The sequence below is a fragment of the Chenopodium album genome, chromosome 8 (assembly GCF_948465745.1).
Source record: "Chenopodium album chromosome 8, dcCheAlbu1.1, whole genome shotgun sequence".
NCBI lineage: Eukaryota > Viridiplantae > Streptophyta > Magnoliopsida > Caryophyllales > Amaranthaceae > Chenopodium > Chenopodium album.
Window position 1 is genome coordinate 19,280,052 of NC_137841.1, and position 25,595 is coordinate 19,305,646.

At 37.7% G+C, this 25,595-nt stretch overlaps 2 protein-coding genes across 2 annotated transcripts; one reads left to right on the plus strand and one right to left on the minus strand.

Moving 5' to 3' along the window:
- Nucleotides 1-729: 729 nt before the first annotated feature.
- LOC145642785 (uncharacterized) lies at nt 730-1,116 on the plus strand. The gene has a single exon (XM_081693958.1). The coding sequence runs from the start codon at nt 730-732 to the stop codon at nt 1,114-1,116; it is 387 nt and encodes a 128-aa protein (XP_081550084.1).
- A 4,873-nt stretch (nt 1,117-5,989) lies between these two features.
- On the minus strand, nt 5,990-8,669 carry LOC145642786 (AUGMIN subunit 4-like). The gene is made up of 9 exons (XM_081693960.1): nt 8,633-8,669; nt 8,498-8,543; nt 8,230-8,323; nt 8,019-8,090; nt 7,858-7,916; nt 6,677-6,745; nt 6,548-6,599; nt 6,308-6,385; nt 5,990-6,224 (listed from the first exon to the last, which is right to left on the minus strand). The coding sequence occupies exons 1-9, from the start codon at nt 8,667-8,669 to the stop codon at nt 6,147-6,149; spliced, it is 585 nt and encodes a 194-aa protein (XP_081550086.1). The 3' UTR covers nt 5,990-6,146.
- Nucleotides 8,670-25,595: the final 16,926 nt, after the last annotated feature.

Below are 25,595 nucleotides of genomic sequence, written 5' to 3' on the forward strand. Positions count from 1 at the left end.
CTTATTGATCTTAGTTTTAATACGTACTCTTATTATCATTGTCATTGTTGTAATAATTTCTTTGAATTATTGTTGTACTCCATTCGTCCCAAATTACTCTTAACGATTTGACATTTTGCACTATTCAGACATCTCACTTTGACCATCTTTTTTAGCTATTATATGAAAGTCAATGTAGTCATGTAAGATATTGTTGGGTCTATTTTAATGTATAATTTCCTAATATAAATTTTTTATACTACCTCCGTTAACTTTTATTTGTAATTTTGGGGTATTATTTGTGAGATATAAAATATTCCAAAATTGAAAATAAAAGTTAACGGAGGTAGTAACTTATATAATTATTTACTAAAAGAAGTTAAAGGCCGGGTCAACTTCGGGTCTCGGGTCAACTTCGGGTCGGGTCGTTTCGGGTTGGGTCATTTCGGGTTTCGGGTCAAGGTCGGGTTAATTCCACTTCGGGTCGGGTATGGGTCGGGTCGGGTTAATTCGGGTTTTGGGTCAATTTCGGGTCACTGGTTTCGGGTCATGGGTCGGGTCATCGGGTCTGGGTCAGGATTGCCAGGTGAAACAGAGATAGTAGATCAGCTTCGAATCGAATCAGGTCGGATGTGTTTTTTGACCCCTTTATTTGGAAAATAAATGCTGAACTCCTTTCGCCTTGATCATTTTAACGTCAAACACACAACCAAGTGCATCTACCAGACTACCACCACCGCCACCACAAAAATGTCGTCAACAAACGCCGCAAAATCATGGCTATCATCCCTTCGACGCTACATAAAGGCACCATGGCAGATCACAGGACCTTGCGCATCACCCGAGTATAAATCCGCCGTTCCAAAAGCGTCGGAGTATCGTCTCTTCTGCCCCGCCACCATCCCTCAACAAGCCATCGTTCCTTCCGCCAACCCTGAAACCGTCTTCGACATCAAGTACTTTCCTCGAGACCAGCGTCGCAATCGCCCCGCCATTCGTCGCACCATCCTCACGAAGGCTGATGTTCAGAAAACAATGGCGGAAAAGAGTTTCCAGCCTTCTGATTTTCCTATTCCTTATTTGACTAAAACTATTGAAGAAGATATGAATACTCATGGTGGTGGTTACCAGAAATAGGTATTGTTCTTTTTCTCTCTCTTTTGTGAATTTTGGATTTAGGGTTTTTTTAATTGATTTGTTTGGTGTTGTGGGTTGATTGAAAGTTTAATCTTTGGTCGGTTTATGAATAAGCAAGTCATTGATTGTTTGGTACTATACTGCATTGTCATTCTGCATATACTTGTTCTGATAGCGTGATTTGAGGTTGACTACTAGAATCTAATCTTTTGCCTCTTTTGTGAATTTTGGATTTAGGGTTTTTTGGATTGATTTGATTGGTGTTGTGGGTTGATTGAAAGTTTAATTTTTGGTTTGTTTGTTAATCAGCAAGTAATTGATTGTTTGGTGCAATACTGCATTGCAATTCTGCATATACTTGTTCTGATAATGCAATTTGACGTTGACTACTAGAATCTAATCTTTTGATTCTTTTGTGAATTTTGGGTTTAGGATTTTTTGAATTGATTTGTTTTGTTTTTGGGTTGATTTAAAGTTTAATCTTTGGTTTGTTTATGAATAAGCAAGGTAGCAAGTGATTGTTTGGTACAATACTGCATTGCCATTCTGCATATACTTGTTCAGATAGCGTGATTTGAGATTGACTACTAGAATCTAATCATTGGTATATGAATGATCAAGTAATTGATTGTTTGTTACGATGATACATTGATAGTAGATAGGATTCTGCCTACACTAGTTCCAATAGCGCGATTTGAGGTTAATTGCTAAGTTTTTAGTCTTACAATTGTATTTTGAGCGGTTTCTATGACGCAATTTGAGGTTCAATACTTGTTTTTTACCGTAGGATTCCTCGTATAATTGTTTGGGGAGAATCGTTTGAGGTTCAATTTTATCATGAATTTTGCCTTTACTTCTCTAGATAGTGTGATTTGAGGTTTCATACTTGTGTTTACTGTAGTGCTCCTCCTATACTTATATTTTGATAGGATTGAGGTTCAAATTTTATCTTAAATTTTGCCAAGACTTGTTTAGATGGTGTGATTTAAGGTTTAATACTTGTTTTTACAATAGGGTTCCTCCTATACTTGTTGGAGTAGTGTCATTTGAGGTTCAATACTTAATTTTTGATAGGATTCTGCCTATATTTGTTCAGGTAGCATGATTTTAGGTTTGATGATTGTATTTACCATGATAAATTTCACAGTGCTCCCTAACTGAGAATAATTTCTTTAGTTGGTGATTTATGAACATAGATTTCCAGTGCTAGGCTCTATTAGAAGATTCTGTTTGAGCATTGCCTAACCAATCACTTAATTTATGGAAGCTTAAGGATGTGCTGATTCTTTTAGTTGTTGGTCATACCTATCAAGTTTTTATTAGCCACGAGGATATTTGTGAAGGCTTAATCTCGGGGCTCTTTTTTAATCTTGAATTGGGAGATTGATTATATCTCTTCAAAGGATCTTCTTTTCTTTTTTTTTTCCCCCAATTCTGCAACTTTGGCAATCCTCCCTTGTCTCTAAAGTTTTTGACATTTAGCTTTCATCATTTGAGCTTTGCTTCCCCCCTTTCCCCTCCCAAAGTTATAGGCGTTTTGTTGTGAAATTGTTTCACCATTCTTTTTCCTTTGCACACCATGTCAAGATTGCTGTGTAGTATACTCTATATGCTGTCATGGGCATTGATGTTGACATTTTTTATAACTATAACAAAGCTAAGGAAACACAATGACTTGCTTTAAAATCCCAAAGTAGCTTGCATTTTGCTTTGCTGCTATAGATTCGTAAAGGGGTGTGTGTTTATGCCATGTTGTGCAAATTTTTTTGTGAGTCTTAAACTCTTAATACCCAATATCAGATTATCAGCTAATCAGCTGAGTAAATTGTACTGATTGGGTTTAGGACTATAGGATCCATGTACTTAAGTTTGCAGTTTGTTTGTTCTTTGGATAATTTTTATTTGTGTTAGTGAAGCATTTTGAGTTTTCAATTGGAATAGAATCTGTCCTTGGATTAATCTTGGATTATTGAAGCTTGAGGATTAAATTGGAAGAGGATTTTTTTTTTTTTTTTTCAATTAGAATCATCTAATAGCCAACAGATTAAACCCTATTCTTGCTCACTAAGATCTAAGGATTATTCCTCCAAGAGTGGGTGTGAGACTCTCCACTCTCCAACTAATTAAACCTATTCTGTTATTGAATAATAGTGGGTGTGAGACTCTCCACTTTTCAACTTTTAGTAATGAGAAGATAAAGGTAATAATACGTAGTAAAAAATTGTGGGCCATTGGCATTTTCAGAAATGGGCAAACTAATTAGTATGGGATGATGAATAAAGATAATGAGCCTACTACTTTGTGATGAATGGAGTAGTTTTTAACATTTCTGAAATTGAAAATAGTTGAACTATTTTGGCCCATTCTGATGCAGAGGCTAGAAATTGTTTCCAATTGTGCCTTATGCTGATATACATTAAAGCTGAAACTGGTTCAAAATCTAATTCCCATAAAATAGCAAAGAAAACAGTAATCTAAACACACAAGCATTCCTTGCTTGGAGAGCAATCCCAAATTTATTGAAGCATGAGGGGCTACCTTGTTTAAAATAGTATTTACTTTCTACTTTGTTGCTACTCTAGGTTCTCTTTGGCCTTGTTTGGATCGGGATTAGTGAATATAGAGAGGGGGAGGGTTATGGGGGGAATTTTTACTAGGGGACTAGTATAGGAAGTTAAATCCTTAAAACTAGGTTTGGCTTAGCATAGTATAAGCTTTATTGTGCAACTCTCAAGGCAAATATGGATAACTAATAGTGGAGTCAATAACTCAATATGTAGACATTGAGTCTTTTTTATCCCTTGTGTTTGGACAATGTAATAATCTTTTTGTTTTTTTTTTAATTTGATTATTACTTTATAATTTTAAAAATAAATATTTTATATGATAATAATAATAATAATCCGACATCAAAGAAAATAATCCAAGCAAGAACTGGAATATTTGGAAAATCAAACAAAAAATCTAATGTCCATAAAATATTGAAAATAAAAAACTAAAGCACAAACTATATCTGATTACAATAGTCATGAAGGATTGTAGTTTCATACTTTCATGGAAGGAAGGAGGAGAAAGATAAAGTAAAGAAGAGGAGAGAATAATGGAGGTTCCAAGTGATAACAGAGATTTCGTGAAAGAAACACAGAGAAGAGGAGAGTGGAATTGAACAGTTTACCTGACTGTTACTCTAGAAAGGGGCCTTGGTAATGTAAAATTGGCAAAGAGTATAAGCCCACAACTGTCAAAAGGATCTACACTCATTCTTCCCAATGCATTAATTTTTTTTATTTTTTTAACAACTTCAGACAAATATCTTTTTTGATGTGAGGGTTGAAGGAGAACAAGAAGCAGGAATATCTAAGTTCTTTTACAAATTTTTGAAATGCCTCTTGTTTATGTGCTTTTTCTTACATTTTTTGTGCTGCTTTTTTTCAGGAATTTCTCTGGGTTAGGCAGACAGCTCTATCCTTCTTTTCGTGGCAATTTGAGCTTGCTGAGAAGCAGCTAAGCTTCTGGACAATTTTCTGTAATAATTTTGTTAAACTGGCAGTGATTATCGTTGTACTCTATTTTGTACGCGAAGAGATTGTAAATCCGTTACTGTTTGGTGATTATATTATGCATAAATAATCCTGTTATCTGGCTTTTGTTAGGTAAACCAACAAACCCCCCCCCCCCCCCCCCACCTCCCCTCTCCCGCAACACAGGAATACTCATTATCCTCTACACTCTGACCTCGTGTCTTTACCTTCACACAGGAATAGTCAGTACAGAGGTTTAGTGGAATTGTAGACGTTTTCAGGGAGGCTTTTAGTCTCTCTCTCTCTAAAATTTTCAAGCTATTGTTAAATTGAGGATATCTCATTTGCTTCTCATGATTCCTGCAGTAGTCCTTGGAGCAATTGGCAGTCTATATTTCCTGTGATTTCTCCATCCCTTGTGTTGATAAATTAACTATGATCAATTGGCTGCCTTGTTTAATTGAACCATTTAGTCCAACAATGTCCAACCTATTACCGTGGTATCATTTTCTGGCTTTGATCCTCTCCTGCACATCATTTTCATAATCTCATCTCGGTATCATCAACCTATAAAAATGATGTCTTGTTTTAACTTTAATATCAAGATCTCATGATTAATATACTTAGGGCCTGTTCTCTTATGTTGAAGTTTAGCTTAGCTCGGTTCGGTTCGGTTCGGTTCGGTTCAGTTTGGTTCAGCTCCTAATTTCCTTCTCTTATAAAATATTCATTTCAGTTCAGTTTAGTTCAGCTCAGTTTAGTTTAGTTCAGTTCAGCTGAGTTCAGTCAATGAGAACAGGCCCTTAGTGCATCACATAAAACCTATAATTAGGTGGGGTTATTACATAGCAATCGAAGGTTGAGATTATTAAAAGAGAATAACCCAAAGTTGGGATCATTAAAAACGAACAACCCAAAGTTGAGATTATTAAAATCAAATTTTCATTTCATCCTTGAACCATGACATTATAGCATACAAGATTAATACACTTGGGTGCTTCACACTAAACCTAACTAGTTGACTACTATATAAAGATGAACAATCATCTTACATATTGTTTATGATGAGATGCAGCTTAAACTATATTATAAATTCTCTTTTGCTCAATCTGGGTACTGTTTTATTGCTCACTCCACCAGTTTACATGACTTGTTAGGACAGTTCATCTAAGGATTGTACAGAGCAGGTGATCTTTATATAGTGGTCACAGATTTCCTGCAATCGATATGCAGCTTTCTCAATATTCTTGCTTGTTTCATCCACCAATAATTAGTAATAATACTCTTCAGCATAAATTTGACACAGAATAAAAATCGCTACATTCTTTGCTTTGAGGTACATGCATGATGTGAATGAATTAATTCATCTGCTGGATTTCTGTACAATCGTACTGGTTTACAATCTACAAAAGAAAGATGAAATACTAGATCTTCACTACAGCATAGTACATACTGACATACACAGTACATATGTGATATGTTTACACTAAATTCATTTTAAAATCTGTACTATGTACTCGAGTGATCGGGCAAATACTTCAAATCCATTTCAACCTGGTGAATCGTCCATTGCATATTTTCCAGTTTCTGCATCAAGGTTTGGTCTTAGAAATCAAATTATCAAAGAGATAGCACAAGAAACTCCACGAAGATTAAAAAAAAACAGCAACCTTAACAATATCATGGTACTGCCTTGCTATGGTATCAAAGTGTGGATCAACTCCTTGGTACTCACGAAGCCGTGTCACCTGATACAATTTACCCGTCATTTAAAACATTAGTCTAGAAAATCCTTGTGCTCTAATTTTATACAAAAATCGGAGCTAAGAGCACAGAAAAATAGATAAATCAACAGGGAATGTAAAACTGAAAACAGCATAACATCACAAGATAGGTATCAGCAAACATACTGCTTTGTTGTATGCAGCTGAAGCCTCTTCTGTTGCCTCAACAAGGTAATTCCTGAGTAAAGAAGATCAATTTTATTATTCAAGTCCAAAAAGCGAATTTCATATAAAAAATTGTTACAGACATATCACCTGATTTTGTGGAGAGCTGGTATTGTTTCTTGAGTATAGGTTGCAACAAGAAGAATGTGCTCCAATACCCTAGCAAATGTGAGTCATTAGTTAGCAATAATATGGATATTACTCGTAATAGCTCTAGTATAGTTTCCATTCTTTCTTCAGATACATTAGAAATCCCCCTTGTGAGGAGGGTTTCCTAATGTTTTCTCCTTTACCTTTACAAAAATAGAAATTTAGAAGAAGAAGGCATATGAACTATGAAGCACATGAGAACTTATCTCATTAACCTTGTACCATTCTTTCCTACCACGTGTTTACATAGCAACAAAGTCTAAGGGTTCTTTGATGACAAAAAAATAGAGCTCATAGTTGAAAATGACACTCTTTTTATGAGTCACAAGCCCTATTTGCATCGTAGGGCCAGCACTCGTATTTTGGAATTGAAATCCTTGTACTCCCTTCCATGTTTTAATAAGTGTTACACTTCCTTTTTTTGGTAAAAAACTAATTTTAAATATTATATCTCACTTTCATGGTCTCCACCTAAACCTACTACTACTTTTTTATTATATACTTCCTCTCTCATTCATTACTTTTCAATAAAATACTAACCCCACTCTTTCTTTTACAATTCTTTAATACTCCAACTACCCCCCACTTCTTATTTTATTTAAGTCAATTGAATTGCCTAAAACTATGTGCCGGTCAAACTGTAACACTTTTTAAAACACGGAGGGAGTATGTAATCTATAACAAATCTACTTGTAAAACGCATGAAGGAGTTAAAGAAAAATCAATCCACAACAAGATTGATAAATGATTCAATGAAAAAAAAAAATTAAAAACTTTGAACTTCCAAATACAATTAAAACAAAATATGCAATGGTTGCTTCTGCAATACACTGCTGATTTATGCACTGTATTTTATAGAATTAATCCTTACACAAATGTATATATTCCACTCCAAGAATCAAGAGCCTTAATTGTCAGAAAGAGCTTGGCTTCTTCAAATTCAACTCTATAACATAAAGTCATTCGAGTTATAGAAAAACTAATGCATGCCACGAGATACATTTCGGTCATATATGTGATTTTATTCACTTTCATCATTTGAGTCAGTCAAAGCTATACTAAGTTTCGTAATTAAGAAAGAAGTATGCAACAATGCTTGACACTCTTGACAGTTGGCTTACCTCAGTTTAGCACCCATTGCCTCATGTCTCTTGATTTGCCAAGTTTTCTGCAGTTCATCCTACATAAAATTCAGAATCATTAACTGCCTCACTGTCTATATAAAATATAGGGCTTAGTCACATGAAAAGTACCCATCAGCCATATCAACATGGAAACTCACATATTTATGTTGATTTAGCAACTTCAAATCTTTGACAAGCTTAATAAGCACACCAAGTATTTGCTCTAAAACCTGAGAGGAGTAGAATATATTTAATTACGTATCTAATTTTATGTCAGGGAATTTGAAAAAGATTTTTCTTTTTTTAAAAAAAGTATAATGATATTTGGTTAGATAATTAATACCAATATACATATTACTGCTTACACACATTGTAGTATTCTGCAAATTTTCTATCAGCAGAGTAGAGATCCTCTTTCAAAGCTTCTTCGTCTTTTTCTATCTCTTCAATAATAATCTTTACCCTGATAAAAAGTAAATAGTTAAGACTCTGGGTGCAGTAAAATTCAGATAGGGAACAGGGGGGGGGGGGGGGGTAGTATAAATGGTGCACTTTAACGGTTTAACCTCTTTGGACTTGGGTGTGTGTGTGTGTGTGTGTGTGTGTGAGTGTGAGAGAGAGAGAGAGAGAAAGAAACCTTTCTGGAAGTCGTGAACTCAGATTCTGATGTCCTGATGAACCATCTGCAAAAATGACATACAAGGAGTATACTATAAAATGTATGCTTGTTTCATGCTTACATTGATCTTTATAAATTTCTGCTGTAGTTTACTCGCTGCACATACTAGTTGCTTTGGTGATGTTAACATTGTAAGATCATTGAGCATCAATAATTAGGGTAATCATGTCTAATCTAGTTGTAATTTTTTAAGTGTCGAGATTTACAAGATTGAGAAAGAGAATTTCACAAGATTGCCTTGAATGACTACTAGTACCAAATTTTCTAAAACTGTCTAAAGCATGTGAAATTCTCAGAAAATTTTTGTTCCGTAAATAAAAAACATCCGAGGAGACATATACGGTACCCAGTGATTTGGAAAATTAAAAGGAAAATTTGTCAAAAACAACCTTTTAAAGTGTCCACTTTATTTAAAACAACCTTTTAAATTTTTTTTTTGCAATTTAAGACCACATTATAAATTTTTTTTATCAAAGACAACCAAATGTTACTTTCCGGCGTTGACTCAATTTTTGCCGATGTTGACCACGAGTGTGCGAGTCACGTGACCTCCTACATTGCTTAATACACCCCTTTTTCCTCCAATTAACTCCTATTAAAACCTCTGCTTCTCTTTCATCCCTCTTTTAGTACGAGTGAATTGGAGTGAAAATTGGTGTATTAAGCAATATACGAGTTCATGTGCGTTGCACACTAGTGGTTAACATCGGGACAAATAGAGTCAAACGCCGGAAAGTAGCATTTGGTTGTCTTTGATAAAAAAAATTTATAATATGGTCTGAAATTGCAAAAAAAAATTTAAAAGGTTGTTTTAAATAAAGTGGACACTTTAAAAGGTTGTTTCTGACAAATTTTCCAAATTAAAATAATAATATCAATCAATCAAAGCCTTAATCCCATAAGTGGGGTCGGCTACATGAACCAAAATTGATTATAATAATAATAGTAATAAAATAAATACACAAGCTTGACAAACTAGCAATGCAACTCTAAATATTCCATTAAAGATTGATAGGCTACAAGATCTTCATATTAGACAAAACGCACCATCAACTGGTTACAAAGGTTGACCTAACATAAGTTCACATAATCAAATAAAGCCGGTATTATTCAGCATAAAATAGCAGCACTACCCTAATCCATTTTATTAAATGGACCAAATGCAATAAGGGTTCATATGTTAGATATTTCAATTTAAGTAGATGGTTGCCTCTAAAGATGTCAATTCAGATGTCTGGATGAGGTTCGGTGAGGTTGAGTCGCAATGTTACTCGGACTCAAGTACCCATGTCTAAGACCATCATCACTCATGTTATAAAAATTTATACCATCCCTCTCTCTCTACCACTTTCTCACTCCTCCACATCATTTATACCACAATACAATATACTTTCTCCAAAAATCACCCCACCCATAGTATAAAAAAAGTTTACCACCACACTTTCTCTCTCCCATATGTACTAATTATACAATTAATTTAATTATAATTATATTTTATTTTATTATTGAAAATAACTAATTAAGTTTTGAAAAATTATGAACAATGATAATTTTTTCATAATTATTTACTATATAAAAGATACATAATAACCAGTGGCGTGACCTGGTTGGTTTATGTTACACGGGGACCAAAGCAAATGTTTACCATGGGATGGTATATACCATTCCATGGTATACTTTTACACCACCATTGTAGTAAAAATAATCATATTTTGGATGAATATTTACACCGTGGTATAAAATTATACAACGAGTGTTGATGCTCTAAGAGTTAGTCTAGCCTGTTCAATGAATCAATGATACATTTCTGTGACTATGGTCCAAAATAAAAGTCCAACGGTCCATAGTAGTTCCACACTCATTATAGAGTGAGGAGTATCTATTTGACACAAGTACTGTACTATAGATTGAAGAGTCCGAGTAACATAGTTGAGTCGTGTCGAGACTTATATTAAACTTTAGTCAAGTTAAATTATTGTGTCCATGCGAGTCGAAATCGAAACCGGATAATTTTTGGGTTGGTTTCATATCAGATCGATTGAGTTAGGTTTTGACACCTCTAATTGCCTCTACATGTTATGCTTTTATCAAATCTACATGTATAAAGAAGAATATAATCCCTTGTTCTTTATATATCTTTCTAATTATAGTAGCAAGAAAAAGAGGGGGTAAGTGGAAAGTGGGTAACATTTTTTACTTTTTTGGTAGAGAAAGTTGTACTCCCTCCGTCCCATGATTTCATGCCTATTTCTCAAAAAGCATGATACTTAAGGAGAATGGTGAAAGTAGGAGAATATTCTATTGGAAAGATAAAATATAGAGAATATTGTATGGGAATAATAAAAAGTAGAGAATATTGTATGAAAAAAAAAGAAAAAGTAATGATTTTTTTGGGTATATGTGTATTTTATATGGGAAAGATAAAAAGCAAGTAATGATTATGCGATATATTTAGAAACAGACAAAACATTTTGGGACACCCAAAAAGGAATACAGGCACGAAATAATGGGACAGAGGGAGTATAGAGATATAATTATAATTATAAAATATTATAAAGTGGACCATGTAGGGGGTAAGGAGATAAAGTGAGAGTTTTCTTATCCATAAAAGGAAAAAAGCAAAAGTATGAAGATAAAATACAGACCATATCTAAATGGAAAGTGGAAATATAAAAGAGATCGGGGGAAAACAGTAAATTAAAACTTAAAAGTCTGGTTAAATAAGAAGCATTCATTGCTAATAGAATACAAGTCTCATTTTGCACACTTCATACCAAATGATGGTGCAAACATGCCAGTAGGTAAAATCCAGTTTTAGAGCATGGAGATGTAAAATGATGATGCCAACTAGGGATGGCAATTCTATCCAATCTGAATAGAGTCTAACCCTATTCAAGGAAGAAAGTCCAATTCGAGTCCAAAGAAAAATTGTCAAAGCCAAATTTTATCTATATAATAGTCGGACACTTTGAAATTGTGTAACATTTAACTAGTGCATTCTTCCAGGTATGTTTTCTCCAATTTTGTTTACTTGTGATACATAGAAAGTCACCCCAATATCTCTCTTTTTCCTCCACAAATTTTCTCACTCTATTTTGAGTATTTTCCCATCTATCTACTTCCGCTCCTTTTTCCATCCTACGCCAAAATCTTTTTTTGAATTTTCCAATTCTATGGAATTACATAATTTTGTTGACAACTTAATGCCTTCAGCTTTCTTTCCTCTTAAATCTCTCTTGGGCATATTTCATAAATTAAAATAACATTTTATGTATTACCTTTTTTTTTTTTTTTTTTTTTTATCATATTCGAACAGTAGATATGTAGTTTAAGAAGACTTTGAAAAGGATGAGTGAAGTAGAAACGTAAGAGAGTGTTTAAACATGTGGGTGGGTATAAGACAACCTCGAAAAGAGAATGTAAAAAAATGGGTGGGTGAAAGATAAAGTAAGACAGTGAGTGGAAAGTGTAAATATTGTGAGGGTAAGAAGAGGGGTATAATGGTATAGGGAGTATGCAAAAATGGAGTAGGAAAAACGAAAAAAAAAAAAAAACAAAAAGTGAGTTAAAAAAAAAAAAAAAAAAAAGGCCTTAATACCAAATATAGGGTCGGTTATATGAACCAAGATTACTTGTTAATGTAATATGCGCTTGCACACCCCTATTATTCATGTCCTTTACCCTTTCCATCCAAGTCATCTTTGCCCTTCCCCAACCTCATTTGAAACCACCTTCCAACTCTCTACTTTCCTTAGTGAGTCTTTTGATCTCCATAAGATATGCACAAACTATCATAATTGGTTCTCCTTTATCTTATCCTCAATGTCCACACTCCAATTTTCCTCCTAATTTCTCTACATCTAATTCTTTACGGCATTCCCAACATCAATCTCTACACACACACTCAACATACACATCTCTTCTACTCTCATCTTCCTAATATGATCGTTCTCGAATGGATTCTAACCCATGCAACAACACTAGTGTGATAGCTGCCCAAAAAATGGTTCCCCTTAACTTTAAAGGTATGCTACAATCACACAATACTCTAGTTGTTGCTCTCCATTTGAAACGATTGGATTTAACCCTACACTTTTTTTTTTTTTTTTATCAAAATCCCCATTTTTCAGTAAAATTGATACAAAGCACTTAAACAATCGCTCATAGGCACCTCGTTACCATTTAATATTAGTAATAAACATTTTTACACCCAAGTCCGCTGTTTTTGACCAATGTGACATGAAGAGAATACTAACACAATCAAATAATAACCCAAAATCAAAAACAAGGGATATAATACAATAAGGGGGTGTTTAGTACATAGGACTTGAGGGTGGGATTGGGAGTTTTAATCCCAATTGAATTAAATCCCTTGTTTGTTTGATGAGATTAAAATAAATAAATAAAATAAAAAATTTTAAAAATTAAGGGATAGGAATTGGGAATAGAAGGAATCAATTTCCACCATTTTATTACCTAGGGAGGGTAGGTATAGATCGATGAGAATTGGAATTAATATAAAATGACATTTTTGCAATTAATGAAAAGAAAGGAGGAGGAATGTTAAGGGTTTGTAAATTTGATACTTATTCCCAACAAATTCCCATCTACTACTTAAACAAGGTATTACTTAAAGAATTTATCAATGTATTTGCTTGGTCATATGAAGATATGCCAGGCATTAATAGAGAAATAGCTCAACACACTATACCACTAATTCCAGGAATGAAACCTGTAAAACAAAAGTTGCGTCGAATGAAACCCGACGTAGCACTTAAAATAAAAGAAGAAGTTCAAAAACAAATAACTGCAGGTTTCATCAAGGTATCCAAATACCCCGAATGGGTCGCCAACGTCGTCCCAGTTCCAAAGAAAGACGGAAGGATAAGGATGTGTGTCGACTATCGAGATCTAAATAAGGCAAGTCCAAAGGACGACTTCCCTTTGCCACACATCGATATTCTGGTAGATAACACGGCAAATCACGCGCTTCTCTCATTTATGGATGGGTACGCAGGTTACAACCAGATTCTCATGGCAGAAGAAGACATGGAGAAAACAACCTTTATAACACCATGGGGCACTTATTGCTACACGGTAATGCCATTCGGGTTGAAGAACGCGGGTGATACTTACCAACGTGCAACAACTGCCTTACTCCATGACATGATGCACAAAGAAGTCGAGGTATATGTCGACGACATGATTGTAAAATCAAAAGACCGTCCAGGCCATCAAGTAGCCTTAAAGAAATTTTTCGAAAGGCTAAGAAAATATAACATGAGGTTGAATCCATCAAAATGTGCTTTTGGAGTCACCTCAGGCAAGCTCTTGGGATATGTCATAAGCTCTAGAGGAATAGAGGTAGATCCAACCAAGATTAAAGAAATCATGTCAATGCCATCGCCCAAGACTAAGAAACAGATTCGAGGATTTATTGGCCGGTTGCAATACATAAGTAGGTTCATATCAAAACTGACAACGATATGTGAACCAATCTTCAAGAAGCTTAAGAAGAATGTACCAGTAATATGGGATGACGAGTGTCAAAAAGCCTTTGAAAAGATCAAAGCCTATCTCGCAAATCCTCCCATATTAGCACCAGCACTTCCCGGAATACCTCTTAGGTTATATTTGACGGTTACCAAAGAGACAATGGGAGCCATGCTAGCACAAGAAGTAGAAGGCAAAGAGAACGCAATCTATAACCTAAGTAAAAAGATGCTCGAATACGAAACACGCTATACACCGCTCGAGAAATTGTGCCTCGCCTTGGTGTGAGCCACAACTAAGTTAAGACATTACATGTTGGTGCATACCGTTTTCGTAGTCTCCCGATTAGATCCACTCAAATATCTATTCGAGAAATCTACACTCAATGGACGCATATCAAGATGGATAGTCAATCTAGCCCAGTTTGATCTACGGTTTATGCCACAAAAAGCTATTAAAGGATCCGTGGTGTTAGACTTTCTAGTAGATTTTCCAATAGAAGACTCGACGCCAATACAAGACAATGACTTTCCAGACGAAGACCTAATGGTCACTGAAGATGATACTTGGACCTTGTATTTCGACGGAGCCTCAAACCAAAAGGGATGTGGGGTCGGAGTGCTACTAGTATCACCTAAAGAAGAGCACGTTCCAATCTCAATAAAGCTTGATTTCGACGTTACCAACAACGCTGCTGAATATGAAGCATGCGTGGTAGGCCTTGAAACAGCTTTGGCATTGAGAGTAAAGAAGTTAAGGATATTTGGAGACTCTTCTTTGATCATCAATCAGATATCTAAAAGATGGAAAGTAAGGAGCGAAAGCCTAGCCCCTTACCAAACCTATCTGGAAACTCTTACCGATCAGTTAGAGAAGGTAGAATACACATATCTACCTAGAGAAGAAAACCAATTTGCTGATTCCTTGGCAAGATTAGCCTCAATGGTTAGGATTCCCACGGAAATCGAGCAAATGCCTCTAACTATCGAAAAAAGGCACAAACCAGCATACATCTAAGCTATAGAAGACGACGACTTAGTCCAAGAAGAAGAAGAATAAGAAGAAGAACCGTGGTACACGGACATACTCAATTATGTCACCAATGGAGAATACCCTCCTCATGCTGACAAAAGAGTAAAGCGAGCGTTGAGACTTTTGGCTTCTCAATATGTACTCATAGACAACGAGCTACATAGAAGGGTACCTAAAGGTCGAGCTCTCTTATGTGTAGGAAAGATGGATGCACAAAGAGTAATGAGAATAGTTCACGAAGGAATCTGTGGCACTCATGTAAACGGCAAAATGTTAGTCCAGAAAATAATGCGAGAAGGATATTATTGGACTACAATGAATAGGGATTGCCATCAATACGTAAAAAGATGCCCTAAGTGCCAAATTTACGCCAACTTACAACATGTCCCTCCATCTTTGCTCTACACCTACACATCGCCATGGCCATTCTCTACATGGGGAATTGACATAATTGGCAAAATCACTCCCCCAGGAACGGGAGGCCACGAATTTATTCTAGTAGCAATCGATTACTTTACAAAGTGGGTCGAAGCGCAATCATACGCTAAACTTACTGCAAAACATGTAGCACTCTTTATCGAAAGAAATATTATCTGTCGATATGGAGTCCCACATGAGATGATAAGTGACAATAGAACTCACTTTCACGCCGAATGTGAAGAATTGCTACAAAAATACGGCATTCAACATCATCATTCTTCCCCTTATAGACCTCAAGCAAATGGAGCAGTCGAGGCAGCTAATAAAAATCTAAAGACTATCATCGAGAAAATGACAGAAAATTATAAGGATTGGCCTGACAAGCTTCACTTCGCATTGTGGGGTTATCGCACGTCAATCCGTACATCAACAGGAAATACGCCATTTTCCTTGGTATATGGAATGGATGCCGTACAACCTGTCGAACTAGAAATACCATCTCTACGCATTGCATTAGAGAGTAAACTCGGTGAAGTTGAATGGACTAGGGCAAGATATGAAGAATTGATTCTACTCGACGAAAAACGACTAGAAGCTCTACATCATACTCAGTGTTACCAAACTCGTATGGCTAGGCATTTTAATAAGAAGGTCAAGACAAGAAATATCAATGTAGGAGATTTGGTATTAAAAGCACTAAGGAAAAATGTTTTAGACCCAAGGGGAAAATTTAGACCTAACTGGTCTGGACCCTACATTGTCAAAACAATCCTATCAGGAGGTGCAGCAAAACTAACTGATATGGATGGCAATGAATTCTCAAACATGACCAATCTTGACCAACTTAAGAAATACTACCCATAATTACTTGAGTAGGATACTCAAGAGAGCTACGTTCGGCCTGATTCCTTAAGAAAGGATACGTAGGCAACCCTTTACGGGTGCGGCCACTTTATTTTTCAACATCTCCGTGTTCCAAAATTAATTAAAATTTCAACAGAAAATCGGCGAATTATTGGCGTCGCAGAACAGAACCTGGCGCTAGCCAGAAGTCATCAGCGCCAGCCGATGGAATTGGCGCCTAGCGCCAGACTTCAGTAACTGGCGCCAAATACCAATGACTGGCGCCAATTCAGGAATAAAATCTGGGCGAATTTCAGAGTTTTTTTGGAAAATTTTCGACTTCCGTACTCGAAGAATTTCTGGAAAATTAATTGTTTCGATTTTCATTGCTTTAATAAAATAAATTTAAAGTAAATAATTTAATTGAAAGCCGAAATTTCATTAATAAAATAAAATTACATTATTGATGGAATTTAAAAAAAAGCTGAAATAAATTAACTTTAAATAAAAATAACAGTCTAAGTCTAATAAATCTAAAAGCTAAGAAGTGCTCTTAATCTTTCTTTTCCTTTCTAGTTCTTTTCCAATTCTTGTCTGCTTCCTCCTCTTCATCCATTACTTTAGCTAGTAGGCATCCTTTAGAGGACCTACATTCAATTTTGGAATAGATAGTCTCCCCTTAAGCTAGCACTCCATGCTTCTTTTCCACCCAAGCTTTTTTGTCTGTGGTGTTAGCTTTCCTTTTTCCTTTGTCTTTGGTAGTATTTTTCTTCCTAGGCATTGCAGGTGTTTTGAATTCAATTCTTGCACCTAAGCGTTCCTTGGCAGGAATTACCCTGTCACCTAGACGATTCTTCACATCGGTTCTACCCTGATCAGTCGAAGATTTCTTCAGCAACCACTTCTTTACATCATTGGGCAAAGAAGGAGGGACCTTTTGGGTAATCACTTCCCATAAAGGTCTAGCGCTCCAGTAAGCGTCGAATCTATCTACTTCTTGAGATACAGGGTACTCAAAGGGAGGACGAAGATCCCCGGAAGGAATATTCTGAAGCAAGCCGTATTGTCTTTTTACCCTGCAGGGGTAATAATAAGTTACACGAGACAAACTTGGAAGACGGCAGAAAGGTTGCTTGTTAACACCAACCATCCTTTCTATTTTCCACCATGGGATGACCCACTTGATAGCGAAATCACGTGATTCAAAGGCTTTTCTCCACCCATGGCGCCCAATTTTAGGGATGCGCTTCTTCCTTCTCACGAAGCAATTGGCAGTATATTTTTCAATGTCGTCCGGAGGGCTAATTAATCCTAGCCTCTCCATTAGCCACATCTGTAAAAAATTGCAATGCAAATAAATTATTATTACAATACAAAAATATATTTTTTGATTTCTGTAATTAAAAATATTATTTTTCTACCTGTAATAAAATTGGAGAGCCGCGAAGAGGCGCTCTTGGGTCCCTTTTCAATTCATCTAGACTAATCATAGTCTCTCCAACTATTAATGGCATTGGATTTCTCCCTGATTCAATTTGTTCTAGTACAGTGGTTATAATTGATTGTCCTTCGTTACTTTTACCACTACTAAGAAAAAATTGATTAAGCATGCAAAACAGGAACGCCCTTCTTCTATATATATGAAAGGATTCAGAAAGAGGTTTATCAAAATAATAGCGTGCAAATTCTTTCAAATTTTCCATCCACTATTTTTGATAAATCCCTTTCCTTCAAATTAAAGAAGCGCTCAAAATCCTTATAATAGTATGCATCTACTCTAGGGATTGCTATAAGGTCTATCGCAGGGAAGCCTAAGATAGCACCAAATTCCTCTGGCAAAGGGCTAATCTCATCATACCCTATTCTGAAACAATGAGTATCAACATTCCAAAATTCTAAAGCGGTATGTATGAAGTCTAGGTCTAGATCTACCCCTTTGATGCCATAAATTCCCCCCAAGTGAAATAAATCTAATTCTTTTTTGTCTCTAGCATTAAGAGATCGACACCATTCATGAGTGTATTGGGTGAACGTTTTGATGACTAAAGACATGATTATTATTTTTTCTAAAGAAGAGAATTGTTTTATTCGCTGGAATTATGAGAAGAATCGGCTGGGCAGGGGGATTTTTATACACAAATTGCGAGGAATTTCAATTAGACTGGAACACGGAGTCAGCGTCAATTGGCGTTAAAACCCCATGATTAGCGCCAACCGCCAGCTCTTGGCGCCACACGCTAAGTGTAGCGCCTGGCGCCACGCGCCATAGTGTGGCGCCAGCTGGCGCCAAGTTGCCAGACCAACCGCGCGTGCTCAACCTGTGTTTTTAATATTAGACTCGAGTCGGTTAATGACTTTATGGCTCCGTTTAATCTTCCTAAACATCTTTTCTATCCTTTTTTCTTAATTAATTAAATATAGCCATTATTTTTAATTTATATTATTCCTTTTGGACTTTATTTTAAATTCCAAACACTCGACATTTTATTCGATTTTTTTTCCTTTTTTATTTTTTCTTTTTGGGGGAGAGAGTCGGATACCCTCCATCAATAATAAAAATGACGGAATTTTTGCGCAAAATTGTTGTCACATTTGTTCTTGCACACACTAACACACACATAACAATAAATAAATTTATGATAGCATAAATATACAAAATGTGTTTATGAATAATGAGTCTAAGGCAAAGTTCTATAAAAAAGTCAAAATAAAATATACACAGGAACAAACTACGGCGCCGGAGGACGTAGGCCCATCATGTCATAAAATTGCGCCGTACGAGGAGTCACCTCTCCACCAGCTCCAGCTCCAGTCTCCGTGGGAGGAGGAAGACTCAATATAGGACCACTCCAGCCAGGATCAACCTGAGGCTGAGGCCGCGGAGGATGCTGCGATGACGAGCTAACCTCGTACATCCTACCACCTCTGAAAGCCGAGGTAGCCTCTCCTACCGGTGCAGCGTGAGAACCCTCAGAGGAAGATCCCGAGCCCTCTGCAACATCAGCTCGAGCAGCCTCAGAGCGACCGCCTCTACCCCCTAACGAAGTGCGACGACGTCTCGAGCTAGACCTCGCTGGGTCCCTCCACCCCTCAGGTCTCGTGCGGGTGTGAGAAGCGATAGGTTGGCCCTGCAAAAAGAGTTAAATCAGAAACAAAGTAAAATTGAAGCAGCAATGCAAAAATAATGAGCAAAGAAAGGCTACCTCTCGGATGACGTCATCCCGACGGCAAGTGGCCGCATTCCTCATCTGGACGAGCTGGCTCCGGAAGGCATCTATGCATCGTGCCATCACCAAAACCACCTCGCGTGAAAACTGTCAGAAAAATAAGTCAGTAAATATACATGATATATGAACACAAGATTCTGAAAAAAACTAGACTTACTCTAGTCTGGTGGCGAGGAATCGACCGCACTACGAAGCACTCGCCCTCGGGAGCCGGAGAAATCATCTCCTCGATCGGCCCGTACATCCCCTGGTAGTGGATGGACATACGGGGTGGCACGAACTCAGCAGCACCATCCTGATAAAACGGAAAAAATCAGTAAAATATTACTTGGGGGCTACTTAGCGAAAAATAAAAGCTAAGAAAATCTTACCCTCACATCCTCAGCCGGAATAGGGGCTGGAGCTAACAAAGGTAGTAGCTCCTCAACATAACACCGCCCGAGGATCACATGGGACCGCCAAGGGGTGCCAGCTCCCTCAGACATGCTCGATAACCGAGCCTCGTCGATCATATGACGTGGTGGAGCAGCAGGAACGACGAAGACATCAGAAGAGTGCTGTCTAGCAACCCTCTCTCCTAAGTACGCGGCCGCTCCATAAGTCCCCAAAAAATAGCGACGCTCAGCAGAGTACTGTGCGGCTAATCCAAGGACTGTCCAACCGCCCCACGGCCGGTATACCACCTCAGGTCCCTATAAAAAGCATCAATCAAGCAAGGATATATTTAAAGCACCGCAGAAAATCAAGATGAACAATAAAAGTCGTACCGAGATGATCCGGCTCCGGACATGTGTAGTGGACATGTCCACATGGTGGCCGCCCCAAGAGGCGCTCACTGGAAATCCCCGCGGCGATGGTCTCGCCGGCGCAGCAGAAGGAAAGTACTCGTAGAACCAAATCTACAAAGAGTTAGAAGTGTGAGTAAATGCTAACTAATATGTAGAGCTAAACTTTATAGGGAATAAATGTTTACCTCTACGACCTTCCAAAAGGCAGACAAAGCAACGTTCGTCCCAAAGGACCGGTGTCGACTCGAGTCCCTCAGCGCACGAACGAAGTCAGCATAGGCCAAGCTGGCCTAGTCATAAGTCCCGATCCGCTGGAGATCACGGACAGCAGGGAGGTAGTAAAGCAATGCCCTACTACCCTTGTCAGGGGAGAATGTCCCTGACAACAACATCAGCACAAAGATGCGCACCCGCTGCTCTCGGGTGGTCGCATCGTCATCAAGAGCCGCTGCCAGCGTCGAGCGACGAATTCCTCTAGCGCTGAACTGAGTCGTCTCGACCTTAACTCGGGCCTGAATAGCGATTGGCCCCAACAGCTCCTCGACCTCCGAAGAAAAGACATCGATTCCACTATCAAACGGCAGTGGCACAGAAGTGAACTCCAGTCCTGTGATGAGACTGAAGTCCGTAGGGGTGACCATCATCTCGCCCCAGGGGAAATGGAAGGTGTTGGTGGTGTCCCAGAAGAACTCCACTAAAGCGCGCACTACGTGGTGACCCCCGCTGGAGGCAACCATAGCCTCTGAGGTCTCAAACAGAGTAGCTAGCCCGCAAGACTCCCATAGGAGTCTCGTCTCAGGATCCCTGGCGATGTACATCCTGTACAAATCGCCTAAACCGTCACAGCCAGAGCCGTGATGCCGTGTCTGAAAGTGCAGCTGGTACTCAAGAAGGGGGGGGGGGGTTGAATTGAGTACAGGGCAGTGTTAAGAATTATTGGATTTTCTTCTCTATTTATGTAGGGGGACCAGGTGATGAACTGGTCCTGCAGCGGAAACAGAAAATTCAATAAATAATCAACACAAAGATTTAACGAGGTTCAGCTCAACTCTGAGCCTACGTCCTCCACTACCCTAATTACTTTTATTAATCAACTCTGAAAAACAAAAGCAATTACAAATGATCACACTCGTGATCCCCACACCTAACTCTAGGTGTCACTTCGCACTTGAACTCACAAGCACTTGCACTCACACTCGTAAATGCTACCCAATCACTAACCTCTTAGTGATTCAATACAAACCCTTTGTTTCCCTCTAAATGCTTCCTACTCAAAGCTTACAAGAGATAATTACAAAACAATCCTTACTGTGTGCATAAATAGTTTGTAAGAGATGAACTAACTATTTCCCTTAGAGTGTATTTCGAGCTTTCAAAGATAGAGAAGTTTTTTTCAGAAAAGCTCACTCGAAATTCTGATCGAGTTTATGCTTTTATAAGGTTGGGAGATGAATTCTTTCGTGATCTTTTCAGATCATAACTTAGGAAAGTAGAATATCTTTTATTTTGTAAATAAGAGATATTCTAAGATATTATTCTACTTTCCATAAATGGGTAGAATAATATATTCTAAGTTATATGCGAAATAATTCATCTCCAACTCTGCATAAACTGAATCAATTAGTTTAGTAAATATTCTCTAAGGATAGGAAATATATATTCCAGAAAATATTTACTGAACTAATGTCCAGGTTCACGAAACAAGCTACGAAGCAGCTGTTTCCTAACCTGTTAGTGTCCTAGAGATCAGGTCAACTTTTCCTGATCTCTACAACACTAAATATTCTAAGTAAGGGATACAGATAGCTTACGTACAAACATCCATGCACACTTAACATTATAAAGACTACAAAGATCAACTATCCTAATCTGAGAGACTTCATAATCTTCAAGTCTTGACGGCCTTCCTTGATAGAACATTCTGATACATATTTCTTGAATGCTTTGATTCAAAAGAACTTCATATTGCCTCAAGTACTTGGGATAGCTGTTCCTGTTCAAAATGTCAGTTGATATGATATAAAACCAACAAGAACCAGCTAGTCAGCTGTTTGTCATCACTCAAAACCTTAAGTGACTCAACAAATTCCCCCTTTTTGATGATGACAAACACTTTGAAGTTTCCTGCACCTGCACGTTAGTGAGAAACAGCAAAGTAAAGAAAGTTCTAATCTACACTTAAGAAGACAAGACTTTCTACTAGACTTTCTACACAAGGGATATCTTGTGTAAAAGACTTATGACACTGATGACTGACCAGGATAGCCATCTTTATTTAAAAGAAACAACTTGTTTTTGGATTTTTGGAAAAAGACACTGAAACAGTTAGTTAATCTAACTGTTCTCTCTATTTTAACTTGTTTTTGTGATTATCTGACTCAAGGAAATAAAAGACTCAATCTAATTGTCTAACAAGGCCTTTTCAGAAACTTCAACCTGCTTTTCCCCCTTTTGGCATCATTAAAAAGCATTCAAAAAATAGAATTGCACACCAAAATATCGCAAGTAAGCCAAAAATCAGTAGTTTCAACCACTGATCAATCTCAATGCTGCAGGTTAGCACAAACAGGTTATTCAATCACATGAAACAGAAAAAGCTTAAAACTGTTCAGGATTACACACCAGAAGGTTAGAAACATAATAGAAACCACACTGCATGAAAAACAGTCTAGCAGTGTGGGGGAACAGCAAATATTATGGCAGTTAATGGAAGGGGAGGGGGAGACTGAAGCGATCATTCATCATCATCTTCATCCTCTTCTTCATCCTCTGGGTTGATCTCCTCCTCGAAGTCAGAACCTTCCTCAGCTGTCTTTTCTTCTTCCTTCTTCTCCTTTTCCTCTGTCTCTTCTTCTTCTTCCTCATCAGATTCATTTTCCTCTTCTTCAGAACCCTCTCCTTTTTCAGCATCAGGACCCTTCTCACTGGAGGATTCCTCATCATCCGTCTCAATGATCCTACAGTGTGTAGAGTCAAACTGCATCCCAGACTCTGGGGGCAACAGGTGATCAATCACCCTGCAAATAGTGAGGAATTTCCTGTTGTTCATAAGCTTGTCAAGCTTCCTTTCTTCTTCAGCCAGCACTAGACTGGCAGCCAACTTTATGATCCTCTCATCCTGCCTTTCCAACTTGGCAAGAAGCATTGCCACATCCTCAGGAGTGATTTCCTCCTGGTTCCCTGCATCCCTTGGGCTACTTTCTTGACCTACAAAAGTCAGCCTCTTTCCAGAGTAGTCAATCTTCTTTTGAGTGAGTATTTTCTTGGAGAACAACTGAAGACTCACCACTTCACCAGAAAAAGAAAACTTGGGATTCTGCTCCTTGATGATTTTGCAGATAAAGGAACCATAAGGCAGGGAGTTGTGGGATGAAGCATGGCAGTACAACATGTGCTCCATCATTAGAGCAGGCAGATTAACCTTAACCTTTTTCAGGATCAGATAGATCAGGACCATGTCCATGATCCTAACAGTACCTCTGCCTTGACCCTTGGGCAGAAAGACCTTCAAACACATGGAGTGCAGAACCAACATAATTGCCTCCCTAAAGTCACTAGGGGAACCAGCTTCTTCCTTCTTTCCAAACAAAAACTGAGTAACCTCCTCAGGTGTTACTCCTCCCATTAGGGGCCACCCATCACTGCTATATCTACCAAAACCATCTCTAGGTATACCCAGCAACTCAAATAAAACAGACTCAGAAACATGTACAATACTACCAGAAACAGTTGATGCCACAGACATATCAATGTTTTGCTTTAGATTAACAAAGAACTGACGAACAGGACCAACAAAAGCATCATTTAAATCATTAAACAGAGACATCCATCCTTGGAACTCAAGAAGTTCCTTAACTTGACTCAAAGCAGGAATATCAAAATATTCATTCTCAACACCACAACCAGATAACACAGTCCTAGAACTTAAAGAAGTTGCACCAGTACTGGGGTTAACAGGTTGTTTACCTTTAGCAGCCTTGGAGATACGGGAAACAGATGATGTTGCTTTCCTTTTCTCTCCTCTCTTAGGCTCAGATGGTGTAGTCTCCTTCTCTTCTGAGCCCTTAATGACCTTTGAAGCAGCCCTAGTCTGCCTTTTCCTTACAGAGCCAGTAGTGGTACCAGCAACCACCTTGGTCACCACTACATCTAGATCCTCCTCCATCTTCTTGTCCTCCTTCTCCTCATCCAATCCTTCATCAGCCACTTCCTCTAACTGTTTTTCAAGTTTCTTGGCTATCTTTTTAACAGGTTCCCCCTCAGAAGGTGATTTGGGGTTTGAAGAAACGGTTTCAGTTATTTGAGTGAGGGTTTCGATGGATTTCTCTTTTGGGGCCTTTTTGGATTTGGATTTTTGTGGAGAAGGATTTAAAGTTTTAGTCTTTGATGGTGAAGCAGGTTTTTCCTTCAAGACATTCTCTTTTGAAGGAGTTTGTCTCAAGGGAACGGCCTTGATGGGTTCAGTTTCAGAGGGGTTGATTTCTGGTGTTGCTTGTGAAGGAGTCTGCTCAGAGACGTTCATAAGAACATCCTTGATTGTTTCTTGAGATTTTGACGAGGGGGAACTAGCCAAACTTGCTTTGGAACCTCCTTTCCTTCCTCCTTTCCTTCCAGTTCCAGCCTTTCTCACCATTGTTGCTTGTCTAAGCTTCGAAGAATTGATCTTGTGTAGAGAGAGAAGTTGAGAATTTTTGATGAATGATGAATAATCACGGAGCAAGGAAAGGGAAGCAAATATATAGCAAGAGGAATTATAGAGACAATCAGAAATAAAATCAGAGGATCAGAAGATATTTGGAAGTTATTTTAATTTGGAAATAACTTCCATAAATGAACAACTGCCCATAATTGCAACTGTCAGAACAAATTGCCGTTGGAGGAAAATAACTGCCATATTTAAAAGATTTTAAAATCAAATAAGAATAAAAAATATTTTCTCACGGTTTAATTTGAAATTAATTTCAAAATTAATCCGTTTGTATTTGCTGCTGTTTCCTCTGCTGGTAGGGTTACTGAAACAGTTGCTCATCTGTTCAATATGGCCTTCAATCCTGAAAGTGATTAGCTGCAATATTGCTCACATAGAGATAAGCAATTAACATTGAGATAATAGACAGATTGCAAAGGTATGATGCACGCACACATTTAAAGAATACTTAATTAGCCAATCATTGGGGAAAACAGCTGAGAGAGGTCTCTTAGTTTGACCTAGTCAGACCTAACATGACTCTAAACTTGCAGAAAGACTCTTTA

Excerpts from the sequence above, each read along its gene's own strand:
- LOC145642785 (XM_081693958.1), top strand. The coding sequence starts at position 730 with ATGTCGTCAACAAACGCCGCAAAATCATGGCTATCATCCCTTCGACGC.
- LOC145642786 (XM_081693960.1), bottom strand. The coding sequence starts at position 8,669 with ATGTTAACATCACCAAAGCAACTAGTATGTGCAGCGA. Across the intron at positions 8,324-8,497 it reads AGTTCACGACTTCCAGAAAG|GGTAAAGATTATTATTGAAG; the intron begins GTTTCTTTCTCT and ends ACTTTTTATCAG. Across the intron at positions 6,746-7,857 it reads GCAATGGGTGCTAAACTGAG|GGTATTGGAGCACATTCTTC; the intron begins GTAAGCCAACTG and ends CACATTTGCTAG.